The sequence below is a fragment of the Schistocerca americana genome, chromosome 2, assembly GCF_021461395.2.
Source record: "Schistocerca americana isolate TAMUIC-IGC-003095 chromosome 2, iqSchAmer2.1, whole genome shotgun sequence".
NCBI lineage: Eukaryota > Metazoa > Arthropoda > Insecta > Orthoptera > Acrididae > Schistocerca > Schistocerca americana.
The window spans coordinates 32,659,877-32,686,087 of record NC_060120.1 but is presented as its reverse complement, the minus strand read 5'-3'; the positions used below and the strand labels follow the sequence as shown (position 1 = coordinate 32,686,087).

Here is a 26,211-nt window from a genome sequence, read left to right as displayed (position 1 = left end):
TATTCTAGTCAAGTTGTTCCACAAACTCCTCTTCTCCCCAATTCTGTTCAATACCTCCCCGTTAGTTATGTGATCCACGCATCTAATCTTCAGCATTCTTCTGTAGCACCACATTTCGAAAGCTTCTATTCTCTTCTTGCCCAAACTAGTTATCGTCCATGTTTCACTTCCATACATGGCTACGCTCCATACAAATACCTTCAGAAACGACTTCCTGACACTTAAATCTATACTCGATGTTAACAAATTTCTCTTCTTCAGAAAGGCTTTCCTTGCCATTGCCAATCTACATTTTATATCCTCTCTACTTCGACCATCATCAGTTATTTTGCTCCCCAAATAGCAAAACTCCTTTACTACTTTAAGTGTCTCATTTCCTAATCTAATTCCCTCAGCATCGCCCGACTTAATTCGACTACATTCCATTATCCTCGTTTTGCTTTTGTTGATGTTCATCTTATATCCTCCTTTCAATACCCTGTCCATTCCGTTCAGCTGCTCTTCCAGGTCCTTTGCTGTCTCTGACAGAATTACAATGTCATAGGCGAACCTCAAAGATTTTATTTCTTCTCCATGGGTTTTAATACCTACTCCGAACTATTCTTTTGTTTCCTTTACTGCTTGCTCAATATACAGATTGAATAGCATCCCTTCCCAACCACTGCTTCCCTTTCATGCCCCTCGACTCTTATAACTGCCATCTGATATCTGTACAAATTGTAAATAGCCTTTCGCTCCCTGTATTTTACCCCTGCCACCTTCAGAATTTGAAAGAGAGTATTACAGTTAACATTGTCAAAAGCTTTCTCTAAGTCTACGAATGCTAGAAACGTAGGTTTGCCTTTCCTTAATCTTTCTTCTAAGATAAGTCGTAGGGTCAGTATTGCCTCACGTGTTCCGAGATTTCTACGGAATCCAAACTGATGTTACCTGAGGTCGGCTTCTACCAGTTTTTCCATTCGTCTGTAAAGAATTCGCGTTAGTATTTTGCAGCTGTGACTTATTAAACTGATAGTTCGGTAATTTTCACATCTGTCAACACCTGCTTTCTTTGGGATTGGAATTATTATATTCTTCTTGAAGTCTGAGGGTATTTCGCCTGTCTCATACATCTTGCTCACCAGATGGTAGAGTTTGGTCAGGACTGGCTCTCCCAGGGCTGTCAGTAGTTCTAATGGAATGTTGACTATCAAACTCTTCACGCAGTATCATATCTCCCATTTCATCTTCATCTACATCCTCTTCCATTTCCATAATATTGTCCTCAAGTACATCGCCCTTGTATAGACCCTCATTATACTCCTTCCACCTTTCTGGTTTTCCCTTCTTTGCTTAGAACTGGGTTTCCATCAAAGCTGTTGATATTCATACAAGTGGTTCTCTTTTCTCCAAAGGTCTCTTTAATTTTCCTGTAGGCAGTATCTTGTGAGATAAGCCTCTACATCCTTGCATTTGTCCTCTAGCCATCCCTGATTAGCCATTTTGTACTTCCTGTAGATCTCATTTTTGAGACGTTTGTATTCCTTTTTGCCTGCTTCATTTACTGCATTTTTATATTTTCTCCTTTCATCAATTAAATTCAATGTTTCTTCTGTTACCCAAGGATTTCTACCAGCCCTCGTCTTTTTACCTACTTGATCGTCTGCTGCCTTCACTACTTCATCCCTCAAAGCGACCCATTCTTCTTTTACTGTATTTCTTTCCCCCATTCCTGTCAATTGTTCCCTTATGTTCTCCCTGAAACTATGTACAACCTCTGGTTTAGTCAGTTTATCCAGGTCCCATCTCCTTAAATTCCCACCTTTTTGCAGTTTCTTCAGTTTTAATCTACAGTTCATAACCAATATGTTGTGGTCAGAGTGCACATCTGCCCCTGAAAATGTCTTACAATTTAAAACCTGGTTCCTAAATCTCTGTCTTACCATTATATAATCTATCTGATACCTTCTAGTATCTCCAGGATTCTTCCATGTATACAACCTTCTTTTGTGATTCTTGAACCAAGTGTTGGCTATGATTAAGTTATGCTCTGTGCAAAATTCTACCAGGCGGCTTCCTCTTTCATTTCTTTCCCCCAATCCATATTCACCCACTATGTTTCCTTCTCTCCCTTTTCCTACTCTCGAATTCCAGTCACCCATAACTATTAAATTTTCGTCTCCCTTCACTACCTGAATAATTTCATTTATCTCATCATACATTTCATCAATTTCTTCGTCATCTGCAGAGCTAGTTGGCATATAAAGTTGTACTACTGTCCTGCATTAAATTCTCTATTTTTCAACAGAAATTAGCCGAGAAAAAAATTACTGCATTACTTACTGAACGCCCCTCGTGCTTAAGAGAAAATCGTACAGGACGTTATTCACGCGCGCGTTGGTGACCATTAAAGAAAAACATTGACTGAGAAGCGTAGTGGTAGAGACTTTGTTTAGCAACTCAGCGGAGAGAGAGAGAGAGAGAGAGAGATAGAGAGGCAGAGACGTGTGGTTTTTTGACGGTGACGAACCTGGCGGAGTCGTGTCGCACGATGGTCTGGTTGATGGAGCTGGCGGCGGTGGACACGCGGACGATGGTGGGCGGCGCCGGGCCCAGCAGCGGAGCCCCGCGGCCCATGCGGAGGCCCTCCTCGTCGGAGCCGTCCTCCTCCACGATGGCCGCCGGCCGCACCTCCTCCAGCTTCATCCCGGCCGCTCTGCACCAGCTGCCGACCCCGCTGTTGTGGCCTCACACCACTCTCCTCTATCCCGATTTCCACTTGTCACCTCTCTGCAGAGTGTGTGTGTGTGTGTGTGTGTGTGTGTGTGTGTGTGTGTGTGTGTGTGTGTCCCTTACAGTGGCTCGGTGTATCTGACGCCGCTTTTACGCTACAACAAAGAGGACACTTACTTACGCAGGTCACCGAAACTGCACACCTACCTTCTCTTTCTGCAACCACAAGAGTAGGGATGCTAAAATAAATGCGTCACTCATAGCCCACGCTATTGTTTCAATAAACAATTTATTGTTTCTCTCCGCTGCGTACAATTACTTCACGGAAAACATAAATCGATCCTCGATTCTTACCATGCACTGAAACTGTACAAAACGGTAGTTATTCCAACTACTAGCTTTCAGTAATACTACTAAGCGTTCTCACTGACTTGTCAGTGCCGTATCACACACACACTTTTTGCCTTTTATTACACTCGCGAGTAAACCTTTTTCATCGTATACGTTACATCAATGAAAACTGTTATGGCTCTACAAAACAGCTCAAGTCTTTTTCTTCTTAAATATCTGGAAAGCAGTTCTCATGTGGAAGAACTTAACGTTTCAGACTTTATACCTACGGAACGGATTCCTTTTGTGGCAATACACACCGTTGAGAACTGCGTACGCACAACAGCAAATGATGGATAAAACGTACAAAATCAAAAGCCAGCAAAAGGACGGCCATGCAGGTCTCAGCGACCTCATATAAAATTCGGTAAGAACACACGAATAGCGACGTCCATTCCACGGGCACAGAAATAGTAAATTAAAGCTCAGTTACTTCCTATACCTCTATTTCCTCGCAAGCTAATTCTGCGTCAGTTCCGTGACGCTTTCCCACCCTTTAATCTAAAAGCGAGCTCGTGTGAGCGACAACTGCTTCGCGTGATATTGGAGGCAGATACATTCACTCACATTGTTCGAAACCGCACAAACGTTTACTCGCACAAACTTCTATGGGTGAGTGGGTACTGTCAGAATATTTACACATCAGATGTCTTTTTATGGTCACACGTAACACGGGCGAAATATGAACGAAAAGCTAAAAAAAAAAGGTATGAACACTATCACAAATCTTGACGCGCGTCAACTGCAACTTGACGAGTCCACACAGAACGCACTTCAGCTACCGTGCTGTCCACATCACAGAAGTCATCACTATAGTCCGTCGCGAGCTCATCCAAGCGGTGCGAGCGGCTTCTGCAGAACGCCCACACCTCGTCGGGCACGATGGGGGTCCGCTCCTCATACGCAGTCACGAACTGTCTGCGAACAGAGAGAACAAGAGAACGAAATCACTACCTCAGTTGCAACAGTGTTACATAAGAGCACACGTACTAAAATACTATGCGCTACTATGGCACTGTCGACTAAGTTTCTTGGAGAAAATCAACTTTTCGTCCCCTCCTGCAGATAACAGCTTTCATGGAAATTATTTATCTAAAATGTTTTCAAAACTCTTTTGTGCCGTTTGTGGTTGTGCTATCACTCCATGGTGGAAGACTGCTGCACATCATCACCGGAATCCAGATAGCATTCTGAATAAAATGTTCTCGGGTTTCCAACCGCGTCAATCGCTTAAAACTACACGAGCTTTCGGCCAAGCAATCCTTGGCCGTTGTCAAGTGTTATGGCTGCCAGTGGGCTGTTGGTGCGCCGTTATATACGCTAGCTGCTGGCTGTGACGTCACTGGTGTCTGTGACATTGCCATATATGGGCATGTTTTGAGTCGGTGTTCGATGTGCCCTCTTCAACCACGCGATCGCTGGATCCCACGCAGCGCTGAGCTGCAAGCCACCGTCTCTATTCAGGGTGTTTGCGGTAATTTTTATTTTAATAGCTTCCTGTATTAAACTGTCCCAGAAGCCGTTAGTGCGAGCCACGACAGAGGTATCGTCAAATTTTATGTGGTGACCGTTTTCTAACGCATGCTCAGCTAACGCAGATTTCTCTGGATAGCGTAGGCGATAATACCTCTCGTGTTCTTTCCTGCGTTGTTCCACAGTGCGCACTGTTTGTCCGATGTACTTCTGGTCGCACTCACAAGGTATTTCGTAGACTCCAGGTGTTCTGAGACCTACAGCGTCTTTAACTGGTCTCAGTAATTGACGGATTTTCGTTGGAGGCCTGAAGATCGATTTGATCTTGTGTCTTTTCAACAGGCGGCTTATCTTGCCCGACACAGAGCCACAGAATGGCAGCAAAGCAAGTTTCTCTTCCTGCTCTTCGTCGGTGGTCTTATTCTGATAACGCCGACTCAAAACACGCCCGATATGGCAATGCCACGGACACCAGTGACGTCACAGCCAGCAGCTAGCGTATACAGGGTGTTACAAAAAGGTACGGCCAAACTTTCAGGAAACATTCCTGACACACAAAGAAAGAAAATATGTTATGTGGACATGTGTCCGGAAACGCTTACTTTCCATGTTAGAGTTCACTTTATTACTTCTCTTCAAATCACATTAATCATGGAATGGAAACACACAGCAACAGAACGTACCAGCGTGACTTCAAACACTTTGTTACAGGAAATGTTCAAAATGTCCTCCGTTAGCGAGGATACATGCATCCACCCTCCGTCGCATGGAATCCCTGATGCGCTGATGCAGCCCTCGAGAATGGCGTATTATATCACAGCCGTCCACAATACGAGCACGAAGAGTCTCTACATTTGGTACCGGGGTTGCGTAGACAAGAGCTTTCAAATACCCCCATAAATGGAAGTCAAGAGGGTTGAGGTCAGGAGAGCGTGGAGGCCATGGAATTGGTCCGCCTCTACCAATCCATCGGTCACCGAATCTGTTGTTGAGAAGCGTACGAACGCTTCGACTGAAATGTGCAGGAGCTCCATCGTGCATGAACCAGATGTTGTGTCGTACTTGTAAAGACACATGTTCTAGCAGCACAGGTAGAGTATCCCGTATGAAATCATGATAACGTGCTCCACTGAGCGTAGGTGGAAGAACTAAAATGAGCTCTAACATGGAAATTAAGCGTTTCCGGACACATGTCCACATAACATCTTTACTTTATTTGTGTGTGAGGAATGTTATTGAACGTTTGGCCATACCTTTTTGTAACACCCTGTATAAGGGAGCACCAAAAGCCCACTTGCAGTCACACACTCGACAATGGTCAAGGATTGCTTGGCCGAAAGCTCGTGTTGTTTTAAGCAATTGTTGTTGGAAACCAGAGAACATTTTATTCATTGTTATCGCCACGAGACTCTGCATTCATACAGATAGCATTCTGTTTCATAGCTCCCTCCTTCCGATTGAAATGACTGGCATGAGGGGGTGAAACTGTATCACGTCTGAATTTCTGTCTTGAAGAAGACGCGTACCAGTCTTCCACTATGGGGTGACAATAACAGCGGACGACAGCAACCTGCAACCATCAAATGAGGACGAGTTTTGGAAACACGTGACGTCACGCCTCCGCACGGGACGTCGGGAAAAAGAACTGTTACTGGCAGAGGTAAAAAGCTGGGGTGTGAATCGGACGCTCATAAATGCTACAACCCCTTAAAGATATCCTCCACTGATTGTGAAGCATTATTATGTGCCTCCAAGAAATTCATTCTAACGGCATAATAGCCCGGAATATTGTAATAAGTGTGCTATTTCTAGCCGTGAAAGTTCACATTTTACTACGTAAAAGCAGATTTACATAAATCAACAACTTCTTCTTATATGTGTAACAAGAGATATGTTTTACTTCTAGCGAAGGTACAACATTGCATTGCAACGATAAAAGCAGAACGGGTATCCGCAGCTAAATGTCTCGCCTGACTAACAAGGAACCCCTTGAGTGCGAGGTCGCAAAACGCCAATGATACTCAACGAAATTCGACGCCCAACATATTGCGTACCATGCAGCCACAACATTGGCTGCTAATGGCAACAAGGGGTAGTACTAGAGGTATCCAGTGGTGAGCACAGCATGGGGCTGCGGAGCGTAGTTGAACTGCTTAGCCGACGAGTAACTCACAACAGTTCCAGTGATGTTGATACATACCAGGTCAATGGCAACGATAAACGAAGCAAACATTGCATTATATCCACAGCAACAGTTGCCGAAGTTGACATTTCGCCAGAAAGGAATCCAAGGAACTCCGTAGAGTGAGAAAGAAGTGACAGATGAAATATCAGCGTTTGTGCAATATGAGTCGGTGTAATGTATGGTGTCGTATACGCTCGATACTGCTGACAGTGTACATGAGGTGTACAATGACGACGATACGGGTTTAATAAGCAAAAGTGATACTGAAAGAGGTGTCGAGCCATGTAATTCATCATCCTTTTCGGACAGGGAGCCACAAATCCTCGTCTTTAGTGAAAGTAGTAACGAACAATCGTTGTCCAAGGAACGAGTACTAAACATAATTAAGTACGTGGAAGGACATCCGCAGCACAGCATAAAAAAAAGTTAAGAGCACATCTCGAATAAATACGCAGCAATATGACCGAGTAGTTCATAACAAAAACCAGGGTATTGAAGGGAGAACAAGGGGTACTTGTTACAACAACTGGTTTTTTGCACGTTTCAAGGGTGCTCGATACAATTTACATCATACGCATGATAGCGACGTACGTTATGCACATCAAACTGCGCACGACATAGATTACAGTGGTTTCAAAGGAAGCAGTAGATGGTTTCATAGCTTCAAACAGTGCTACAGAATTGGAAGATAACGAAATTTCAAAGTATAGACTTGACGATGCACAGCAAACTGCAGAATCGGCTCGAAAATTTGGAGATGAGATAAATAAATTTGTCCCATTGTTCATCAACGAATTTGTTTTCAACTCTGAGCAGTCCGGATTTGAAGAGAAAATGCATATGAAAAGAACCATCGGTATTAGAAGTACCAAGAGAGTTGTATCAAGATTAACTAATATCAGTGCCTTAACGCATTCGTATACAATTATGCCGACTGTTAATCTGTGCGGTAAATTGAGTGGAAAGTTATTTGTTATGTTGCGAGAAGTTGGTGCTCTGCCCAATACGATTCTTTCTCGCGTGCGTGATATTTAAAGGGCAGTTGGGAATGCTTACGTCACAGCAAGCAAGAGAGTGAAAATGAGCGTAAGTGAACTAAAACTATGGTATGAACACTGCTTTTGGCCAGTAGCTGGTCAAAATAACGTGATTTTGCGTCATTCCTGATCTGCGTATAAAAATCGTACAACTTTAGAGCAAACTATTCGTCCTGAGAAGTTGGTAACACTGCAGTTCATACGACCTGGAACCAATGGCTAAATTCGTGAATGCGAAACATGTTATTGCACTATCTGCAGCTACGTCTTAAAGAATAGCAAGTTTCTCGGTAAGCTCCACGACAGACTGCTTCGCATTCGGTTGCATGCCATCACATTCCAACAGTTCTTATCACCCCGTTACACCAATATGAGTCCGTATGCATTCTTCAACAGTGGATACCGTTCCTAGATGAGCGTCCCGCACGGTTTGCAACTCCCAAGGGGTTCACCTTCGATCTTGGTGGTGCGAACCTTTGTGATCAGTGTGACTCTCCACCTTTCATTCGGTGTCCATGGTGCAAGTTAATGGTTTGTTTTGAACATTTCTTAAATGTCTACAACTTCCATTTTGTGAAGTGTAATACATACATCCCACAGAAAATTGATCTCTGAGCATGTCGCACACTCATTTTCTGTCGCCCTCCTCATGCACATGGTGAGTCATTAGCAGCGAATATTTTTCCTGTCGTAACTGTTAACACAACACTTTCAAATGAGCCTTACTAAAGATGCAACTTGCGACCTCGCTCTCAAGGGTTCTTGTAAGACGAAAATGAATCAACAAAATCCTGAGACAAATGTTGAAACCACTAAAACGAAACAGTGAATATAGGACGAGAATTAATGAAGATTTGTGTAAGAAAACTGAGCATCTATATGTAGCCTCGGAAAAAACGAATGAATCCATTCATATTATAAAAATAGGTGTGCGTATGTATGTGTGTGTGTGTATGTATGCTCCACGTGTCGTCCTAAATCACTCTGCCGATTTCAACTAAACTTGGTACATATATTACTTACTGTCGCTGTGGGGTAAGAACCAATCAAAGGGATGGGGGTGAAAAAGCAGTATGCCACACGACCTGCGGATACCCGTATTTTAGTCATCCAGTATTTGAGACAGAGGGCACTTAGTGACTTGCAATAAACTTTTCACATAATTTCAAACCTTTACGAAACCTTTTCTTGCTGACAACCCCCACAAAAAGACTAAGGGAAGAAAAGTTTATCGCTTGCTAAATTTTTTATGTTATGCAGTAAAGCTGCCGCATGACGTTTTAAGTTATTGTTTCTCCACTAGTAACTGTATCCAGAACGCAATTCGCAACCAGTAGCCACATATACCTCTCGATATACCTGGAAAAATTATACCATTGTCCGCTAATGCTTGAGGAGATACGACATAATACAGATTGACCTGTGTGAAAATGTAACTTCAGGGCGAAATTCGCTAGAGATACAGGTGAAATGTGTGCACAAATATGTGTGAAGTATGTTAAATATATGTGAAATACTCGTATATTATGTGCGTAGGCAAAGTCACGTGTAAAAAGCTTCCTTTAAAAAGGACGTGGCCGAGTTCCTCGTCCATCTTTGTCCAACCTCAGTTTTTACTTCGCTTCTAATGATTGCGTCATCGACGGACGTTGAGCCCTAGTTTTCCATTGTTTCGGCTTCCAGTATTCTGAAATTACTAAAGACTACAAAATTACTCAGACTGCAACTGAAATGTAAACGCTGGCAGTTGTGTACTGCGTGGCAAAATGGTTGAGTTTTGACTCCGCCTGTCTTTCAGTGTCGGCCGTATGCTAGAGGAATGCAAGCATGCGGCCGATCCGTGTTGTCTGCACTCGGCTGCAGAGCGTGAAAGACAGGGCGAATAATCTTCACATAGGTTGATGGAAGTTACCGATGGTAACCGATATACCTCGCCTAATGGCGCAGTGCGCACGTGCATGAGGCGCTCACCGTCTGTGCCAAAATTCTATGCAAAATGTGGTCCCTATTTCGTTCAATCAACGCGCCATCTCAGTCGTAGCAGCTGTCACCGATCAACCAATTTGGAGCATGGCTATAAAATGAAAAGATTAAAATCGTGACCTCAAGTTCGAAGTTTGTGAGATTAAGGAAGCTATCCATATAAGTATATCTCAAAATGTCATATTTTTGGGTGGACGTTCGATTCAAGCAAACAGAGAGGTTTTTAACGCTTTGGGCGCATCTTTGGAACAGGGGAGTTCAAATCCCTGTCCAGCTCTACACCTTTAGGTTTTTCGTGGTTCCTCAGTCACACGATGGTTTCTTTGAAGAAGGATGTCTTTTCTCTCTATCCTCGCCCAATCCGAGCTTGTGCTCCATTCTGATGACCTTGTCTACAGGATCTTCCTTCCTTTCAATTAAAGCAAAGCTTGGAATTCAGCAGTCAGTTTAAGATCTTGCCATGCATCTAATAGGTCTGATACGAAAATGCTGAGATACCGAACGGTTTAGTTAACGCCCCTGGACATCACAATCTACCAACAGTGTTCGGCGACTGTGACGAAGTGGACGTCTCTGGTCAACACTGAAGGCAAATGGCTGAGAAAAGACCGGAATAAATTACGATTTCCTATCTCTTCCATATACTGTCTGCAGATTACTCACGTCAACCCTGCCTCCCGCACCACTTTACTCTCCCCTTATCTACAGAATTCTCTGTCTAAATTCTTTTCTAGCAGCCACTGTCACTGTCATTTCAATTTTCTCGTTTTTCATTATACCTTTCACTTCTTCTAATACCAAACAAGGCTTCAAAAGTGCTAAACTAATCAACGTCATTCTTAATACTTACGTTATTTTATTATTTCTTTATTATTTCATTTTTTATTATTATTAGTGTTATTATTATTATTATTATTATTATTATTATTAGTCGTAAAGCTCCCAACATGCAAGACGCTAAGTAAAGATGGTTCACTTCTGGGGCTTCTTATTCTTCTTGTTTGCCCACCAGGTCTTCATTCTTTGCGAGAATTCAGCTTTTCTTTCTTCGCTCCATTTTGTTCCAGTTCTCGGCGCTTTTGTCTCTGGTTTGACCTCCCATTTGTCAACTTTAAGTTTGAAATTGTTTCTTTTGTTCATGTCTTCAGTAGTAATGTTGGCTAATTCCAGATCTTTCTTTACATTTTTGATCCATTCTCCTCCATTAACAAGAGATGCTACGTATCTTACTATTTTTTTTGTAAGTCTGTGATCGGGAAGTCTCATTATGTGGCCATAGAATTTTAGACGCCTCTTCCTCATGTCTATCTCTATGTTAGAATATTCTTCAATTTTAGAATTTTTCTGTAATCTATTATTATTATCATCACTAATTATTATTATTATTATTATTATTAGTAGTAGTAGTAGTAGTTTGTTATCATTCTTAATGCCTCCATTATTTGATAATGATTATTAGTGCTGCTGCTACTACTACTACTACTACTACTACTACTACTATTATTATTATTATTATTGCAATTATTATTATTAGTTCCAATTATTATTTTCATTAATAACGTAAATTATAATTATTGTGATTTTTATTTAATATTATTTTGTATGAGTTGTTCCTGGTCATATGTAAGAGAGGGCCTCAAGGCCCTAATCGTGTCAGGCTAAATAAACGATAAATAAATATGAAACTTACTGGCAGATTAAAACTGTGTGCCCGACCGAGACTCGAATTGGGGACCTTTGCCTTTCGCGGGCAAGTGCTCTACCAACTGAGCTACCGAAGCACGACTCACGCCCGGTCCTCACAGCTTTACTTCTGCCAGTATCTCGTCCCCAGTTCGAGTCTCGGTCGGGCACACAGTTTTAATCTGCCAGTAAGTTTCATATCAACGCACACTCCGCTGCAGAGTGAAAATCTCAATCTGGATAAATAAATAAATTTTCGGGTTATTGTATCTCAGGACACACACACACACACACACACACACACACACACACACACACACACACACACACACACACGCTCTTTCAGATTTCTAGAACTTTGCGCTAGTGCAACAGACGTTTAGTTACTCCTTCATATGTGCGAACATTCTTAGAAAAGTTCTATAATCATTTATAGAATTAAGAAAACTGGTAGTTGGGTAACTGCCAGAAGTTCTTTTTGAGTGCACAAGCCTCTCTCCTTAGCTGTCAACTAGTGCAGTTCTGGTGAATGAAACACGATACAATGAAATTCAAGTTAATAGTGACAAAAAGCAAATAACCCTCTCTAATGGACACTTACGTTTTATTATTATTGTGGTTTTCCTGCTATGGTTGCTGATTGCCTGACTGACGTGTGTGTGTGTGTGTGTGTGTGTGTGTGTGTGTGTGTGTGTGAGAGAGAGAGAGAGAGAGAGAGAGAGAGAGAGAGAGAGAGAAGTTAATGAATGTATGTGCTAGATCGTCGGTACAGAAGCTGTGTTAGGACTTCAGGCACCATGACAATAACGAGGTTTTCGAGGTCAGTGTCAAGAACACAACCCAAATGGATGACTCAGCAAAACTGTTCCAGAAACAAGTTGTTTTTCGGTCGTAAAGTGTGGTGAGAGGCGCGAAGAACGGCAGTAGGAGGGAGGCAGGATGCGCTGAAGTGGCAGCTGACTGCGGTGGCGGCAGAAAGTACGCCGTGTCACAACACACCATCCTTCACACTTTAGTACCAACTGGATGTTTTAGCCGGCATCCATTGGATTCTCTTCGTAAAAAAGCATCTGACAAGGAAGTCACCTTCAGTTTGCAGACGCCACTGAATGTTTATTTTCAGTCTCTGGAGGAAGATCTTTAAGTACATATCTTTAGGACATAGTAGCAAGCTGAAAATGCATCTGGATTCTGATACAACTATTTAAAGTCCACAATCTCCTCTCCACAAAATCCTGAAATAGCTTGATTTCAAAGGTGAAGTGGTATTAGCAGTTTAAACGCAGTGGTGTATTTCTGAGTACATTCATGACCCCCACTTATAGCACACAATAACATTTTTTTCCGGCAAAACTTAAATCCTTTTTCAGAGGTATAATGTACAATTTGTACCTTAGGATTTCGGAAATGATATCGCAATTGGAATAGCGTAGAAGATACAAAATACTTTAAAAAAACCTCCGCCGGCCGCGGTGGTCTCGCGGTTCTAGGCGCGCAGTCCGGAACCGTGCGACTACTACGGTCGCAGGTTCGAATCCTGCCTCGGGCATGGATGTGTCTGACGTTCAAAATGGCTCTGAGCACTATGGGACTCAAATGTGTGTGTGATGTCCTTCGGTTAGTTAGGTTTAAGTAGTTCTAAGTTCTAGGGGACTGATGACCACAGCTGTTAAGCCCCATAGTGCTCAGAGCCATTTGAACCATTTTTTGCCAAAAAACCTCCACTGGTCTCACTTCACCTGTGGCAACGTTCATATATTTTCTGGATACTTTCAGTGAATGCTTCTTTCGGAGCAGATCGAAGGATGGATATCAGTCAGTCAGGTACACACTGAGTACACTGTGGTTACCTACGCTACTCTGTGTCGAACTGGTAGGGCCACGAGTGGAATGTGTCGCTTTATTCACCATACAGCCCTAATCCATGCAACCAGAGGAAGCTCATCCGTGGTCTTCGCAGTGACTCGGTGCCAACAGTCGAGCAACTAACACAGTACTTTCTTTCGTACGGCCAAAGCTCCTGCTGTTTACCAAAAGATAAAAATGACGAATAGCACGAAGATCATATGGAAAAGCGAAGGTCGTGACTATAGCCTGTGTAACTTGTCTTATGCCTCGTGCGTATGCAAAGAAATAAAACAGGAATTATTATCCTGCGATAAACCTACGCAGAAGCACAAAATGCACATTGCAATACCTCCAAGAAAAAAATGTGGACGTTGGATGAAGTCCTACTGTGAGCTGAAGAGGTTGTGACGACCTGCATCAAATTACTCAGAGGAGTGATGATCTAAAAATAAATGAATAAAATAGCATGAACGTGGATTTGTGCTATTAAACCGGACACATGTGACACTGTTCTGCAAAGGGAAGTAGTATTACCTCGACTGACCTTACTAAGGAACTACACTCATGCTCATAAATTAAGGATAATGCTGATACATAGTGAAACAACGCTCTGGTGGGCGGTTTGCGGGTTTAAATCACCTCGGGGTATGACCATGCGGTGCATTTGACCTGCGGTCGTCGCACGGTGGCGCTGGCAGCAGGCCACATACGCAGAGGTGAGTTGGTGCATGTCAGAGTACGGTGCAGCGAGTAAGTGTGCAGACGTGCTAATGGTGACTGTGTGTTGAAAATGGCTCAAAGAACACACATTGATGACGTTATGAGGGGTAGAATAATAGGGCGACTGGAGGCTGGTCAAACACAGCAGATCGTACCACGGGCCATCCGTGTGCCACGAAGTGTGATCTCAAGATTATTGCAACGATTCCAGCAGACAGGAAACTTGTCCAGGCGTTACAGCACGGGACGTCCACAGTGTACAACACCACAAGAAAACCGATATCTCACCATCAGTGCCCGCACACGGCCACGGAATACTGCAGGTAGCCTTGCTCGGGACCTTACCGCAGCCACTGGAACAGTTGTTCCCAGACAGTCTACAGACGACTGAACAGACACGGTTTATTCGCCCGGAGACCTGCAAGGTGCATTCCACTGACCCCTGGACACAGGAGAGCCCGTAAAGCATGGTGTCAAAAACACATTACGTGGTCATTGGAACAGTGGTCCCAGGTTATGTTCACGGACGAGTCCAGGTGTAGTCTGAACAGTGATTCTCGCCGGGTTTTCATCTGGCGTGAACCAGGAAACAGATACCAACCCATTAAGGTCCTTGAAGGGGACCTGTGTGGAGGTGGTAGTTTGATGGTGTGGGGTGGGATTATGATTGGTGCACGTACACCCCTGCATGTCTTTGACAGAGGAACTGTAACAGGTCAGGTATATCGGGACGAATGGTGTGGTCTGCCTCTTCTCCAGACCTAAACCCCGTCGCCGGCAGGGGTGGCCCAGCGGTTCTAGGCGCTACAGTCTGGAACCGTGTGACCGCTACGGTCGCAGGTTCGCATCCTGCCTCGGGCATGGATGTGTGTGGTGTCCTTAGGTTAGTTAGGTTTAAGTAGTTCTAAGTTCTAGGGGACTGATTACCACAGCAGTTAAGTCCCATAATGCTCAGAGACATTTGAACCATTTTTAAACCGCATCGAGCACGTCTGGGAAGCTCTCGGTCGACATATCGCTGCTGCACGTCTTCAAACCCCTACGACACTTCAGGAGCTCCGATAGGCACTGGTGCAAGAATGGGAGGCTATACCCCAGCAGCTGCTCGACCACCTGATCCAGAGTATGCCAACCCGTTGTGCGGCCTGTGTACGTGTGCATGGTGATCATATCTCATACTGATGTCGGGGTACATGCGCAGGAAACAGTGGCGTTTTGTTGCACATGTATTTCGGGAGGATTTTCTCAAATTATCGCCAATACCGTGGACTTACAGATCTGTGACGTGTGTGTTCCCTACGTGCCTGTGCTATTAGCACCAGTTTTGTGTAGTGCCACGTTGTGTGGCATCACGTTCTGCAATTATCCTTAATGTATGAGCATAAGTGTACTTTCTGTGGCACAATAGTGCGCAACTGAGTTTCGACCTTTAAGTCCATTATGCTTTGAGAAGTTTCAACAAAATCGGTTAACTCAGTGTAATCGACGAGCAGTTTACTCTAGATATTAATGTCTGTATTAAGGTACATTTATCACGTCATGACCGGTTTCTTTCGTTCAGTGAACTTCGTCAGCTGACCTGCGGTTGAACGAAACAAAAATTAGGCTAATAGGTACAGTAACTTCCACCTAATAAATGATACGCAACTCATACTGCCAACAGTGTTTCTAACAAGTTTTCATAGAATTGAGCCGATATCACGATTCAAGAAGTCTGATCCCGTAACGTTGATGGCACATTCTGAAGTGTGGAGAGCACGCATACCTCCGCCGAGAGTTTGGCGAAAGCACAGAGAACAGTGACTACAGAGAACATGGCGTACTCTGCTCAGAGACACTCAACAAAGGAAGTAAACACGTAAACATCGTCCCTGGCGTCTATCGAGTGCGATATACCGACTGCAGGATGATGTAATCGTAACGTATAAAGATAGCAATATTAATTACAGACATGGTATTCAAGCGTAAAAGATACCATACAGTTATTTCAAGAGTTTCAAAATATGTAAACAGATGAAATAAGAACGGAAAGGTTGTGTACAATAAAAGAGGAACATATATTAGACAGGTAAAACACTAAATCAGTGACTCTACTGAGACCGATAAATATAAAAAATAAAAAATGAGATTATTAAATATCGTGTCATCATTAGGCATGTTAGAGATTTAAATTACCCAGTTTGAATGGTTCAGTGCTGGCCAGGGTGGCCGAGCGGTTCTAGGCGCTACAGTCTGGAACCGCGCTACCGCTTCAGGCGCAGGTTCGAATCCTGCCTCGGGCATGGATGTGTGTGATGTCCTTAGGTTAGTTAGGTTTAAGTAGTTCTAAGTTCTAGGGGACTAATGACCTCAGAAGTTAAGTCCCATAGTGCTCAGAGCCATTTGAACCGTTTTTGATTGGTTCAGTCGTCTCCTTAACAACAAGTAGTTATACGCAACATAATTTATTCTACGTAATGGTGATACAGTTTTTGGTTAATGTTTCGTCATACCCAACACCCACTCTTGCTACATAAATGAACTTATTTTATTCCTCAAGTGTTGATGTACTATCCTGGTTCAAATACTGCTCATCAGCGTCGTAAGTGCACCTGCGGTTTCTTGCTGCACTTATAATTAAATTTCATCTGAACATGATTATACACTGAAGTGCCAGAGAAACTGGTATAGGCATGCGTATTCAAATATAGAGATATGTAAACAGGTAGAATACGGCACTGCGGTCGGTTGCGCCTACATAAGACAACAAGTGTCTGACGCAGTTGTTAGATGGTGTACTACTGCTGCAATTGCAGGTCATCAAGATTTAAGTGAGTTTCAACGTGGTGTTACAGCTGCGCACGAGCGATGGGACACAGCATCTCCGAGGTAGCGATGAAGTGGGGATTTTCCCGTACGACCGTTTCACGAGTGTACCGTGAACATCAGGAATCCCGTAAAACATCAAATCTCCGACGTCGCTGCGGACGGAAAAAGATCCTGCGAGGACGCGACCAACGACAAATGAAGAGAATCGCTCATCGTGACAGAAGTGCAACCCTTCGCTGCAGATTTCAATGCTGGGCCATCAACAAGTTTCAGCCTGCGAAGCATCATCGACATGGGCTTTCCGAAGGTCCACACGTGTACCCTTGATGACTGCATGGCACAAAGCTTTACGCATCGCCTGGGGCCGTCAGCACTCACATTGGACTGTTTATGACTGAAAACGTGTTGCCTGGTCGGACGATTCTCGTTTCAAATTGTGTGGAGCGGACGGACGTGTACGGGTATGGAGTAAACTTCATGAGTTCATGGACCCTGCATGTCAGAAGGGAACTGTTCAAGCTGGTGGAGGCTCTGTAATGGTGTGGGGCGTGTGCAGTTGGAGTGAAATGGGACCCCTGACACGTCTGGATACGACTCTGACAGGTGACACGTACGTAAGCATCCTGTCTGTTCACCTGCATTCATTTATGTCCATTGTGCATTCCGACGGACTTGGGAAATTCCAGCAGGACAACGTGACACTCCACACGTCCAGAATTGCTACAGAGCGGCTCAAGGAACACTCTTCTGAGTTTAAACACTTCCGGTGGCCACCAAAATCCCAGACATGAACATTATTGAGCAAATATGAGATGCCTTGCAACGTGATGTTCGCTGAACGAAGCCTTAGCGAAATAATAAATCTATCTCATTACATCGATGATGATTCTTATTGATACTGCTATGAACCAGTTGTGGAGCACGAAATAATCAGGATTACTGTAGACGTCTTCTGGTGCTTCACTGGCAAACATTGTGAACGAGATTCTTCGCAAAATAGACTAGACTAATATTGCAAGATCGATTTAAATGTCAATATAATTAACTGCTGTTGCTCTGCGCAAAAGTCTTCTGGTACTCTTGTGAGCTGAGTGTTGGTTATTCTCAAACTGTAACTGGGGGCTCTAAGACATTCCAGCAATCTCGTACAAGAGTGCGCCGGTGTGGACAAGAAACATAGTCACCTACACTCTTTTGCTCAACATCTGGCTTTAAGCCTCTGCCCAGTACAAAGACTTAACAGTTTTAAAATGTGTATTTTAAGAATGATATAAAACTGCACATGCAGTATAAGCCTGGGCATGGCTGTGATATCTTTGGCTGCGTAATTTCTATTATCTACCTCAACTCTATGAGTAACGGAGCTCAATTTGTTGTATGAAAAAATGCTGTGGCATTATCAATCGGCTTTTATTTACTTGTTCTCAGAGTACTGTAGTCTGTGTTCCCCCTTACTATGTACCCATTTCAGCCACATGTATATCAGACATGTAGCATGTTATTGTCCTTGTACTGGGACTCCCTTGAGCATTGTTAGACGAGATATTAAGCTTTTGTATCTTTTCTTCGGGCGTCTGATTTTTTCGTGATTTTTTTTCGTACTCTATACCGATTCTGTTATCCGTTTGACTACACGATTTCGACGATAGTTCGCGGCACTGCCGTGGAGGAGTAAGACGAAAATATCTCCAAAAACTATGACAGTTATAAGGAGACATCAAAATGTGAGTAATATATCTAACAAGGTTCAGAGTAGCTCCGGTACAGTAACAGCTGCACGGTTCATTTATTATACATCTGTGGTTGAAATGAAACGACGGCCACAGAAAACAAACTGTAATTTAAGAGGAAATAAACGAACGCCTATTCATGAAGTCAAAACTGTGGTCGAACATGTGCTTAGGAGGCGAACCATAGTAATCAGATGGGGACTTCAGGAAGCAACCTGAAAATATTTGACTGCGACCTAGCCTGTGATCTCATGTCTTATGCAATTAAGTTGCTAAGACACTAGAGACAGCGGAGATGGAAGTACATAAAATGTTTTGAACGCCATTAACTCACACAATCTGCATAGCAGCGCTTACATTGATTTCATAAGTATCGCAGATGACTGACAATCTCGATAAGCGCCTTTGCTGATATTGAAAAATACAAATGCACTTTAACTAAAACGGTGATAAGCTACACATAAAGACGTATAGTCTTCTGTTAAAAGTTTAACACAGTAAGACAAGTACAATAGTCAGTGTAACTGACTGTGTGCTAAGATCCAGAGCACTAAGCGACGTCCAACGAGCTGTACACATACACTCCTGGAAATTGAAATAAGAACACCGTGAATTCATTGTCCCAGGAAGGGGAAACTTTATTGACACATTCCTGGGGTCAGATACATCACATGATCACACTGACAGAACCACAGGCACATAGACACAGGCAACAGAGCATGCACAATGTCGGCACTAGTACAGTGTATATCCACCTTTCGCAGCAATGCAGGCTGCTATTCTCCCATGGAGACGATCGTAGAGATGCTGGATGTAGTCCTGTGGAACGGCTTGCCATGCCATTTCCACCTGGCGCCTCAGTTGGACCAGCGTTCGTGCTGGACTTGCAGACCGCGTGAGACGACGCTTCATCCAGTCCCAAACATGCTCAATGGGGGACAGATCCGGAGATCTTGCTGGCCAGGGTAGTTGACTTACACCTTCTAGAGCACGTTGGGTGGCACGGGATACATGCGGACGTGCATTGTCCTGTTGGAACAGCAAGTTCCCTTGCCGGTCTAGGAATGGTAGAACGATGGGTTCGATGACGGTTTGGATGTACCGTGCACTATTCAGTGTCCCCTCGACGATCACCAGTGCTGTACGGCCAGTGTAGGAGATCGCTCCCCACACCATGATGCCGGGTGTTGGCCCTGTGTGCCTCGGTCGTATGCAGTCCTGATTGTGGCGCTCACCTGCACGGCGCCAAACTCGCATACGACCATCATTGGCACCAAGGCAGAAGCGACTCTCATCGCTGAAGACGACACGCCTCCATTCGTCCCTCCATTCACGCCTGTCGCGACACCACTGGAGGCGGGCTGCACGATGTTGGGGCGTGAGCGGAAGACGGCCTAACGGTGTGCGGGACCGTAGCCCAGCTTCATGGAGACGGTTGCGAATGGTCCTCGCCGATACCCCAGGAGCAACAGTGTCCCTAATTTGCTGGGAAGTGGCGGTGAGGTCCCCTACGGCACTGCGTAGGAGCCTACGGTCTTGGCGTGCATCCGTGCGTCGCTGCGGTCCGGTCCCAGGTCGACGGGCACGTGCACCTTCCGCCGACCACTGGCGACAACATCGATGTTCTGTGGAGACCTCACGCCCCACGTGTTGAGCAATTCGGCGGTACGTCCACCCGGCCTCCCGCATGCCCACTATACGCCCTCGCTCAAAGTCCGTCAACTGCACATACGGTTCACGTCCACGCTGTCGCGGCATGCTACCAGTGTTAAAGACTGCGATGGAGCTCCGTATGCCACGGCAAACTGGCTGACACTGACGGCGGCGGTGCACAAATGCTGCGCAGCTAGCGCCATTCGACGGCCAATACCGCGGTTCCTGGTGTGTCCGCTGTGCCGTGCGTGTGATCATTGCTTGTACAGCCCTCTCGCAGTGTCCGGAGCAAGTATGGTGGGTCTGACACACCGGTGTCAATGTGTTCTTTTTTCCATTTCCAGGAGTGTAGTTTCAAACGTTTACGTAACTTTTTCTCGGCGATGCTTCCACAAAATGATGAAAAGAGAAAAGTTAATGACTTATTACATTTTCGCTGTTTGTGTTGTAAGACTTCAGCATCACACATGACGTTTTAATGTATTACTTCTTTACTACATACTCTATTCGCAACACAGTTTGCGTAAAGAATCCACATTAGCACTGAATGTATCTGAAAAATTATATGTATTATTGTACAACAGGAGATAGTGTCGTAAGTTCCATGCGGCTTTTCGCGGATGATGCTGTAGTATACAGAGAAGTTGCAGCATTAGAAAATTGCGGGAAGATCTGCAGCGGATAGGCACTTGGTGCAGGGAGTTGCAACTGACCCTTAACATAGACAAATGTAATATATTGCGAATACATAGAAAGAAGGATCCTTTATTGTATGATTATATGATAGCGGAACAAACACTGGTAGCAGTTACTTCTGCAAAATATCTGGGAGTATCCGTACGGAACGATTTGATGTGGAATGATCATATAAATTAGTTGTTGGTAAGACGGGTGCCAGGTTGAGATTAATTGGGAGAGTCCTTAGAAAATGTAGTCCATTAACAAAGGAGGTGGCTTACAAAACACTCGTTCGACCTATACTTGAGTATTGCTCATCAGTGTGGGATCCGTACCAGGTCGGGTTGACGGAGGCGATAGAGAAGATCCAAAGAAGAGCGGGTTATTTGGTAAGCGTGATAGCGTTACGGAGATGTTTAGCAAACTCAAGTGGCAGACTTTGCAAGACATGCGCTCTGCATCGCGGTGTAGCTTGCTGTCCAGGTTTCGAGAGGGTGCGTTTCTGGATGAGGTATCGAATATATTGCTTCCCCCTATTTATACCTGCCGAGTAGATCACGAATGCAAAATTGGAGAGATTCGAGCGCGCACGGAGGCTTTCCGGCTGTCGTTCTTCCCGCGATCCATATGCGACTGGAACAGGAAAGGTAGGTAATGAAAGTGGCACGTAAAGTGCCCTCCACTACACACCGTTGGGTGGCTTGCGGAGTGTAAATGTAGATGCAGATGTAGAGATATGAGTTCATAAACTTTGAGATGTGTTAAAACACGCTTTTGCTTGAAATGGAGCGCAAATTACCCAGACTACATTCGTCCAGTGTTTCATAATGAGATTACGTACCAACTTCCAGAAAACTTAAGCATAATTTCAAATCCTTCCTAAGCCTTTTCTCGGTTACATGCTTAAAGTCAAATACCTAACACATTAACTCATTTGTACAGTAATTAAATGTTTGATGCTGTTTTATACGTGGGGGTTCGATTCTTTAACGAATCGGAGGTTACCCGTATTTGAGTAATAGAACCGAGTACCTTATACTGGAAGGTGAATGTTGCACAGAAACGAAAGCAACATCGGGCGTGCCACAAGGAAGCTTAACAGGCCCTCTAATTTTCAACATTCAGAGTGTAACGGGTATATGCACTCCGTCTTCAGGCCACGAGTGGCCTACCGGGACGATCCGACCGCCGTGTCATCCTCAGTGGCGGATACGGATAAACGGGTATAAGTGCATATATTTCTATTGGTGACCGAGGACAGTGCACTGCATAACATTACATCATTTGCAAATTGATAATCGCAGCTATTACTAGTACTATGCTTTTTAGGTTGGTTATGACAACCAAATATATGTGAGAAGAGCAAGCCATTAGTGCGTATTTTTCTCTGGGCAGCAGGTCAGATGTATATGTGCGGCGCGTCGATCGTTATTCTTTATTGACAGGCTTAATCGACTCACTGGTGCAGTTACGACTGTGCAGAAAAAAATCAGGTCTTGAAGTTTATGGTGTATTCATGAGAAGACTGTTCGACGCAGGGAAAAAAAGCAACCACCACATCAGTGTGTGTACGTATTATGGTAACACATATAAAAATATCTGCGCTTACTTCCGTTACACCCTGTGTATAAGCGATGCACCGGATATGATAAGCAGCACTATAAGATTTTTCGCTGACGACAGAAAAATGCCGTCATTGCACGATCGTACGTAAGTATAGAAAGACTTGGACAAAATTTCCACTTTATGTAATGAGTGGCAGTTCTCTGAAAATGCCAATAAATGTAAGGTAACGCCTATAACAAAGAAAAAGAGCGATTAACTGTATTCATTGTATTGTAAAGGTGTCGAATATCAGTTTATGGGATGGAGTTCCACGCCTGTTGCACTTGATCGGTCAATACAGGGACGATTAATGCTGGTTGTGGATGACACTGGGGTTGTCCAACGATTTCGCACATGTCCTAGATTGGAGACAGATCTGGTGACCGAGGAGGCCAAGGCAACGTATCAACACACTGGAGAGCATGTCGGGCTACAGCAGCGGTATGTGGGCGAGCGTTATCCTGTTGGAAAAGACCTCCTGCAAAACTGTTCATGTATAGCAGCACAGATGGTCGAATCACCAGACTGACATACAAAACTGCAGTAAGGGTGCATGGGATAACCATGAGACTGCTTCTCCTGTCATACGAAATCGCACCCAGACAGTATCTCAAGTTACAGGTCCACTACGTAGCATGCAGACTGATTGGTAGCAGGCCTTCTCCTGACCAACACACGACCATCATCTGAGATAGAACCAGCTTTCATCAGAAGACACAACAGGCCAATCCCCCCCCTGCAATAAGCTCTCTGAAGTCGCAAATGGCTGTGGTCTGGGGTCAGTGGAATGCACGCTACAGGGCATCTGGCTCAGAGCTCTCTTTGAGGTAACAGATTTGTAACAGTTCGTTGTGTAACTGTGGTGCCAACAGGTATTCAGACTGCTGCTGCGGATGCAGTACGATGCTCGAGTGGCACGTGGCCGTCCGGAGCCCGCTCTTCCTGCGGCCTTACATTCTCGTAACCACCGTGGCCAGCAACCATGTACACTGCCTACTTTCCTGCCAAATATATCTGCAAAATGGCAGGAGGAACACCAGCTTCTCGTAGCCATATTACAGGACCTCGTTCAAACTCAGCGAGGTGTTGATAATGGCGTCTTTGTTGTCTTAAAGGCATTCTTGACTAACATCAACTCACCACATCAACTTGTTGTTGTTGTTGTTGTCTTCAGTCCTGAGACTGGTTTGATGCAGCTCTCCATGCTACTCTATCCTGTGCAAGCTCCTTCATCTCCCAGTACCTACTGCAACCTACATCCTTCTGAATCTGCTTTGTGTATTCATCTCTTGGTCTCCCTCTACGATTTTTACCCTCCACGCTGGCCTTCAATACTAAATTGGTGATCCCATGATGCCTCAAAACATGTCCTACCAACCGGTCCCTTCTTCTAGTCAAGTTGTGCCACAAACTCGTCTTCTCCTCAATTCTACTCAATACCTCCTCATTACTTGGGTGATCTACCCATCTAATCTTCAGCATTCTTCTGTAGCACCACATTTCGAAAGCTTCTATTCTCTTCTTGTCCAAACTATTTATCGTCCATATTTCACTTCCATACATGGCTACACTCCATACAAATACTCTCAGAAACGACTTCCTGACACTTAAATCTATACTCGATGTTAACAAATTTCTCTTCTTCAGAAACGCTTTGCTTGCCATTGCCAGTCTACATTTTATAGCCTCTCTGCTTCGAATATCATCAGTTATTTTGCTCCCCAAATAGCAAAACTCCTTTACTACTTTAAGCGTCTCATTTCCTAATCTAATTCCCTCAGCATCACCCGACTTAATTCGACTACATTCCATTATCCTCGTTTTGCTTTTGTTGATGTCCATCATATACCCTCCTTTCAAGACACTCTCCATGCCGTTCAACTGCTCTTCCAAGTCCTTTGCTGTCTCTGACAGAATTACAATGTCACACATCTACTTACCACATCCAATCTCAAAGGTAACTAACGCTCGCGACCATTACAGCGTGTATTTAAAGCAAACCTAATTGACATTTTCATAGTGTCGTTAATAGTGTCACTCATGTATTACTGACGCAAAATTTGAATAGGCGTCACCTTTCAGATGTAGAAACCTACCTACCAACTTTCATTTCGTATCGCAGCTCCTTCTTGGTGCTGTGACTTTCCTTCCGTCAGTGTAGCTTCTGGTTACAAGGTTAGTGGTGGACGACTTGAGCAGGTCACATCGTACAAGTACTCGTGTATAGTGGCTGTACTAATAGGCGATATGAAGTGAGACGATTACATAAAATAACTATTAGGCATGGCAGTGGAAGACTTACGATTTGTTGGAAGGGTTCTGGAAAAGTGCGGTGCCGTTATCAAGGAACTTGCACACAAGACTTGTGTGACTATTTCTAGTGTGTTGTTCTAGTGCTTGGAGTCCTTATCAAACAGGCACGACAACAGAAATCGAACGAGTCCAGAATCACGCTGCTAGGATCATAGCAGATCGGTATAGCCCAAATCGAAGTGTTACAGAAACGGTCGCGGAGGTTAAATGCGAAACCTTCGAAGATGCATTAGCACACAGTATTTGTGATGTACACATAAGAGTACGTCAAATGTTAACGGAAAGCGTTTTGTAACAGGATATGAGTGCTGCAACGGGCTCATCAGCCAACCTGTGCTCAATTTTAGGACACGGTGAATCGAATGTGGTTCCTGTTTTAAGATTCTATGTAACGACTGATCTTCTACGTACTTTCCTATGTAGAAGATTTTAAGGCGTTTCCATAGTCACTGGCTCATCTTTTATGTTCCCGATGATCAACCAGGCACGGTTCCCCATCAAATTACTTCAGCTATGCATTTTAAGATAAAATGAATTGAGGCGTTTGGCTTTCTGTGTAAAAGTGTGAGTGACGGTGTAGCAGGGTCACTGAGAATTACTTTTCATGTTTCACCTTTTGGCACAAAGCTTATCAAAGGAAGGAAAAAAAAAGAACGACGTCTGTCTCCTATTATTGCATACCACCACCACCACCACCAAATCATCCTTGCAAGAAACATACCTTGGTTCCCGCAATATCCTGTTGCGGCTATTATGCTGCACACCGACGGATATCTCGCGTAGGGATGGTGAGAATAACAAAGCAGAGATTATGGTCGATGCAAAGGCATTTAGTTATTTTTCTCTGGAGCGATACCCGAATGAAACAGGAAACAAAATGGATACTATTGGTACGATGTAACCTCCGTCATGCACTAGACAGTGGCGTATTTATTTATGTAGATGTAGAATGTGCTTCGGAGCTGCAGACATCTTTGCCTCGGAGCTAACTCGTTTGCAACTTTGGTACTCACGTACGTACGCAGCAGGCGCCGTTCCGCTATGCTCATTGAGGTAGCGGGAACTGCGCCGTGGGAGAGCTTCAAGGACAAAGCTGAACGCACACGTGACCCTGACCTAAGGCCGGGACTACCGTACCGTACTGCTCTCCTGGCGAGATCCTAGCAGACGTGGTTCTCGGCGGCCTCTCACAGAACTGCAAATGGTCGAGTGCGTATCCGTAAAGTGTGCATGTCTATGACAATTGTGATTAAAATCTGAATGAAACGAATGGAGGAACCTGATACTCTGGTGTGTACGGGTCTGGAGACAACCTCATGAATCCATGGACCCTGCATGTCAGCAGGAGGCTGTTAAAGCTGTGTCTTGGAAGCCACTGTGCAACACTTCTTCA

General features: G+C 44.2%; 1 protein-coding gene across 5 annotated transcripts in view; it reads right to left on the bottom strand.

The window, feature by feature from the left end:
• Positions 1-2,982: 2,982 nt before the first annotated feature.
• Positions 2,983-26,211, bottom strand: part of LOC124589717 (inward rectifier potassium channel 4-like) — a 705,609-nt gene continuing 682,380 nt past the window's right edge. For all 5 annotated transcript variants that reach the window (XM_047131589.1, XM_047131587.1, XM_047131584.1 and 2 more), the window contains one exon: positions 2,983-4,020. Coding sequence is in view for 2 of the 5 variants with exons in the window: in XM_047131582.1 (XP_046987538.1) it covers positions 4,000-4,020 (21 nt within the window). In the remaining 3 variants the exon portion in view is untranslated. The remainder of the gene's footprint in view (positions 4,021-26,211) is intronic.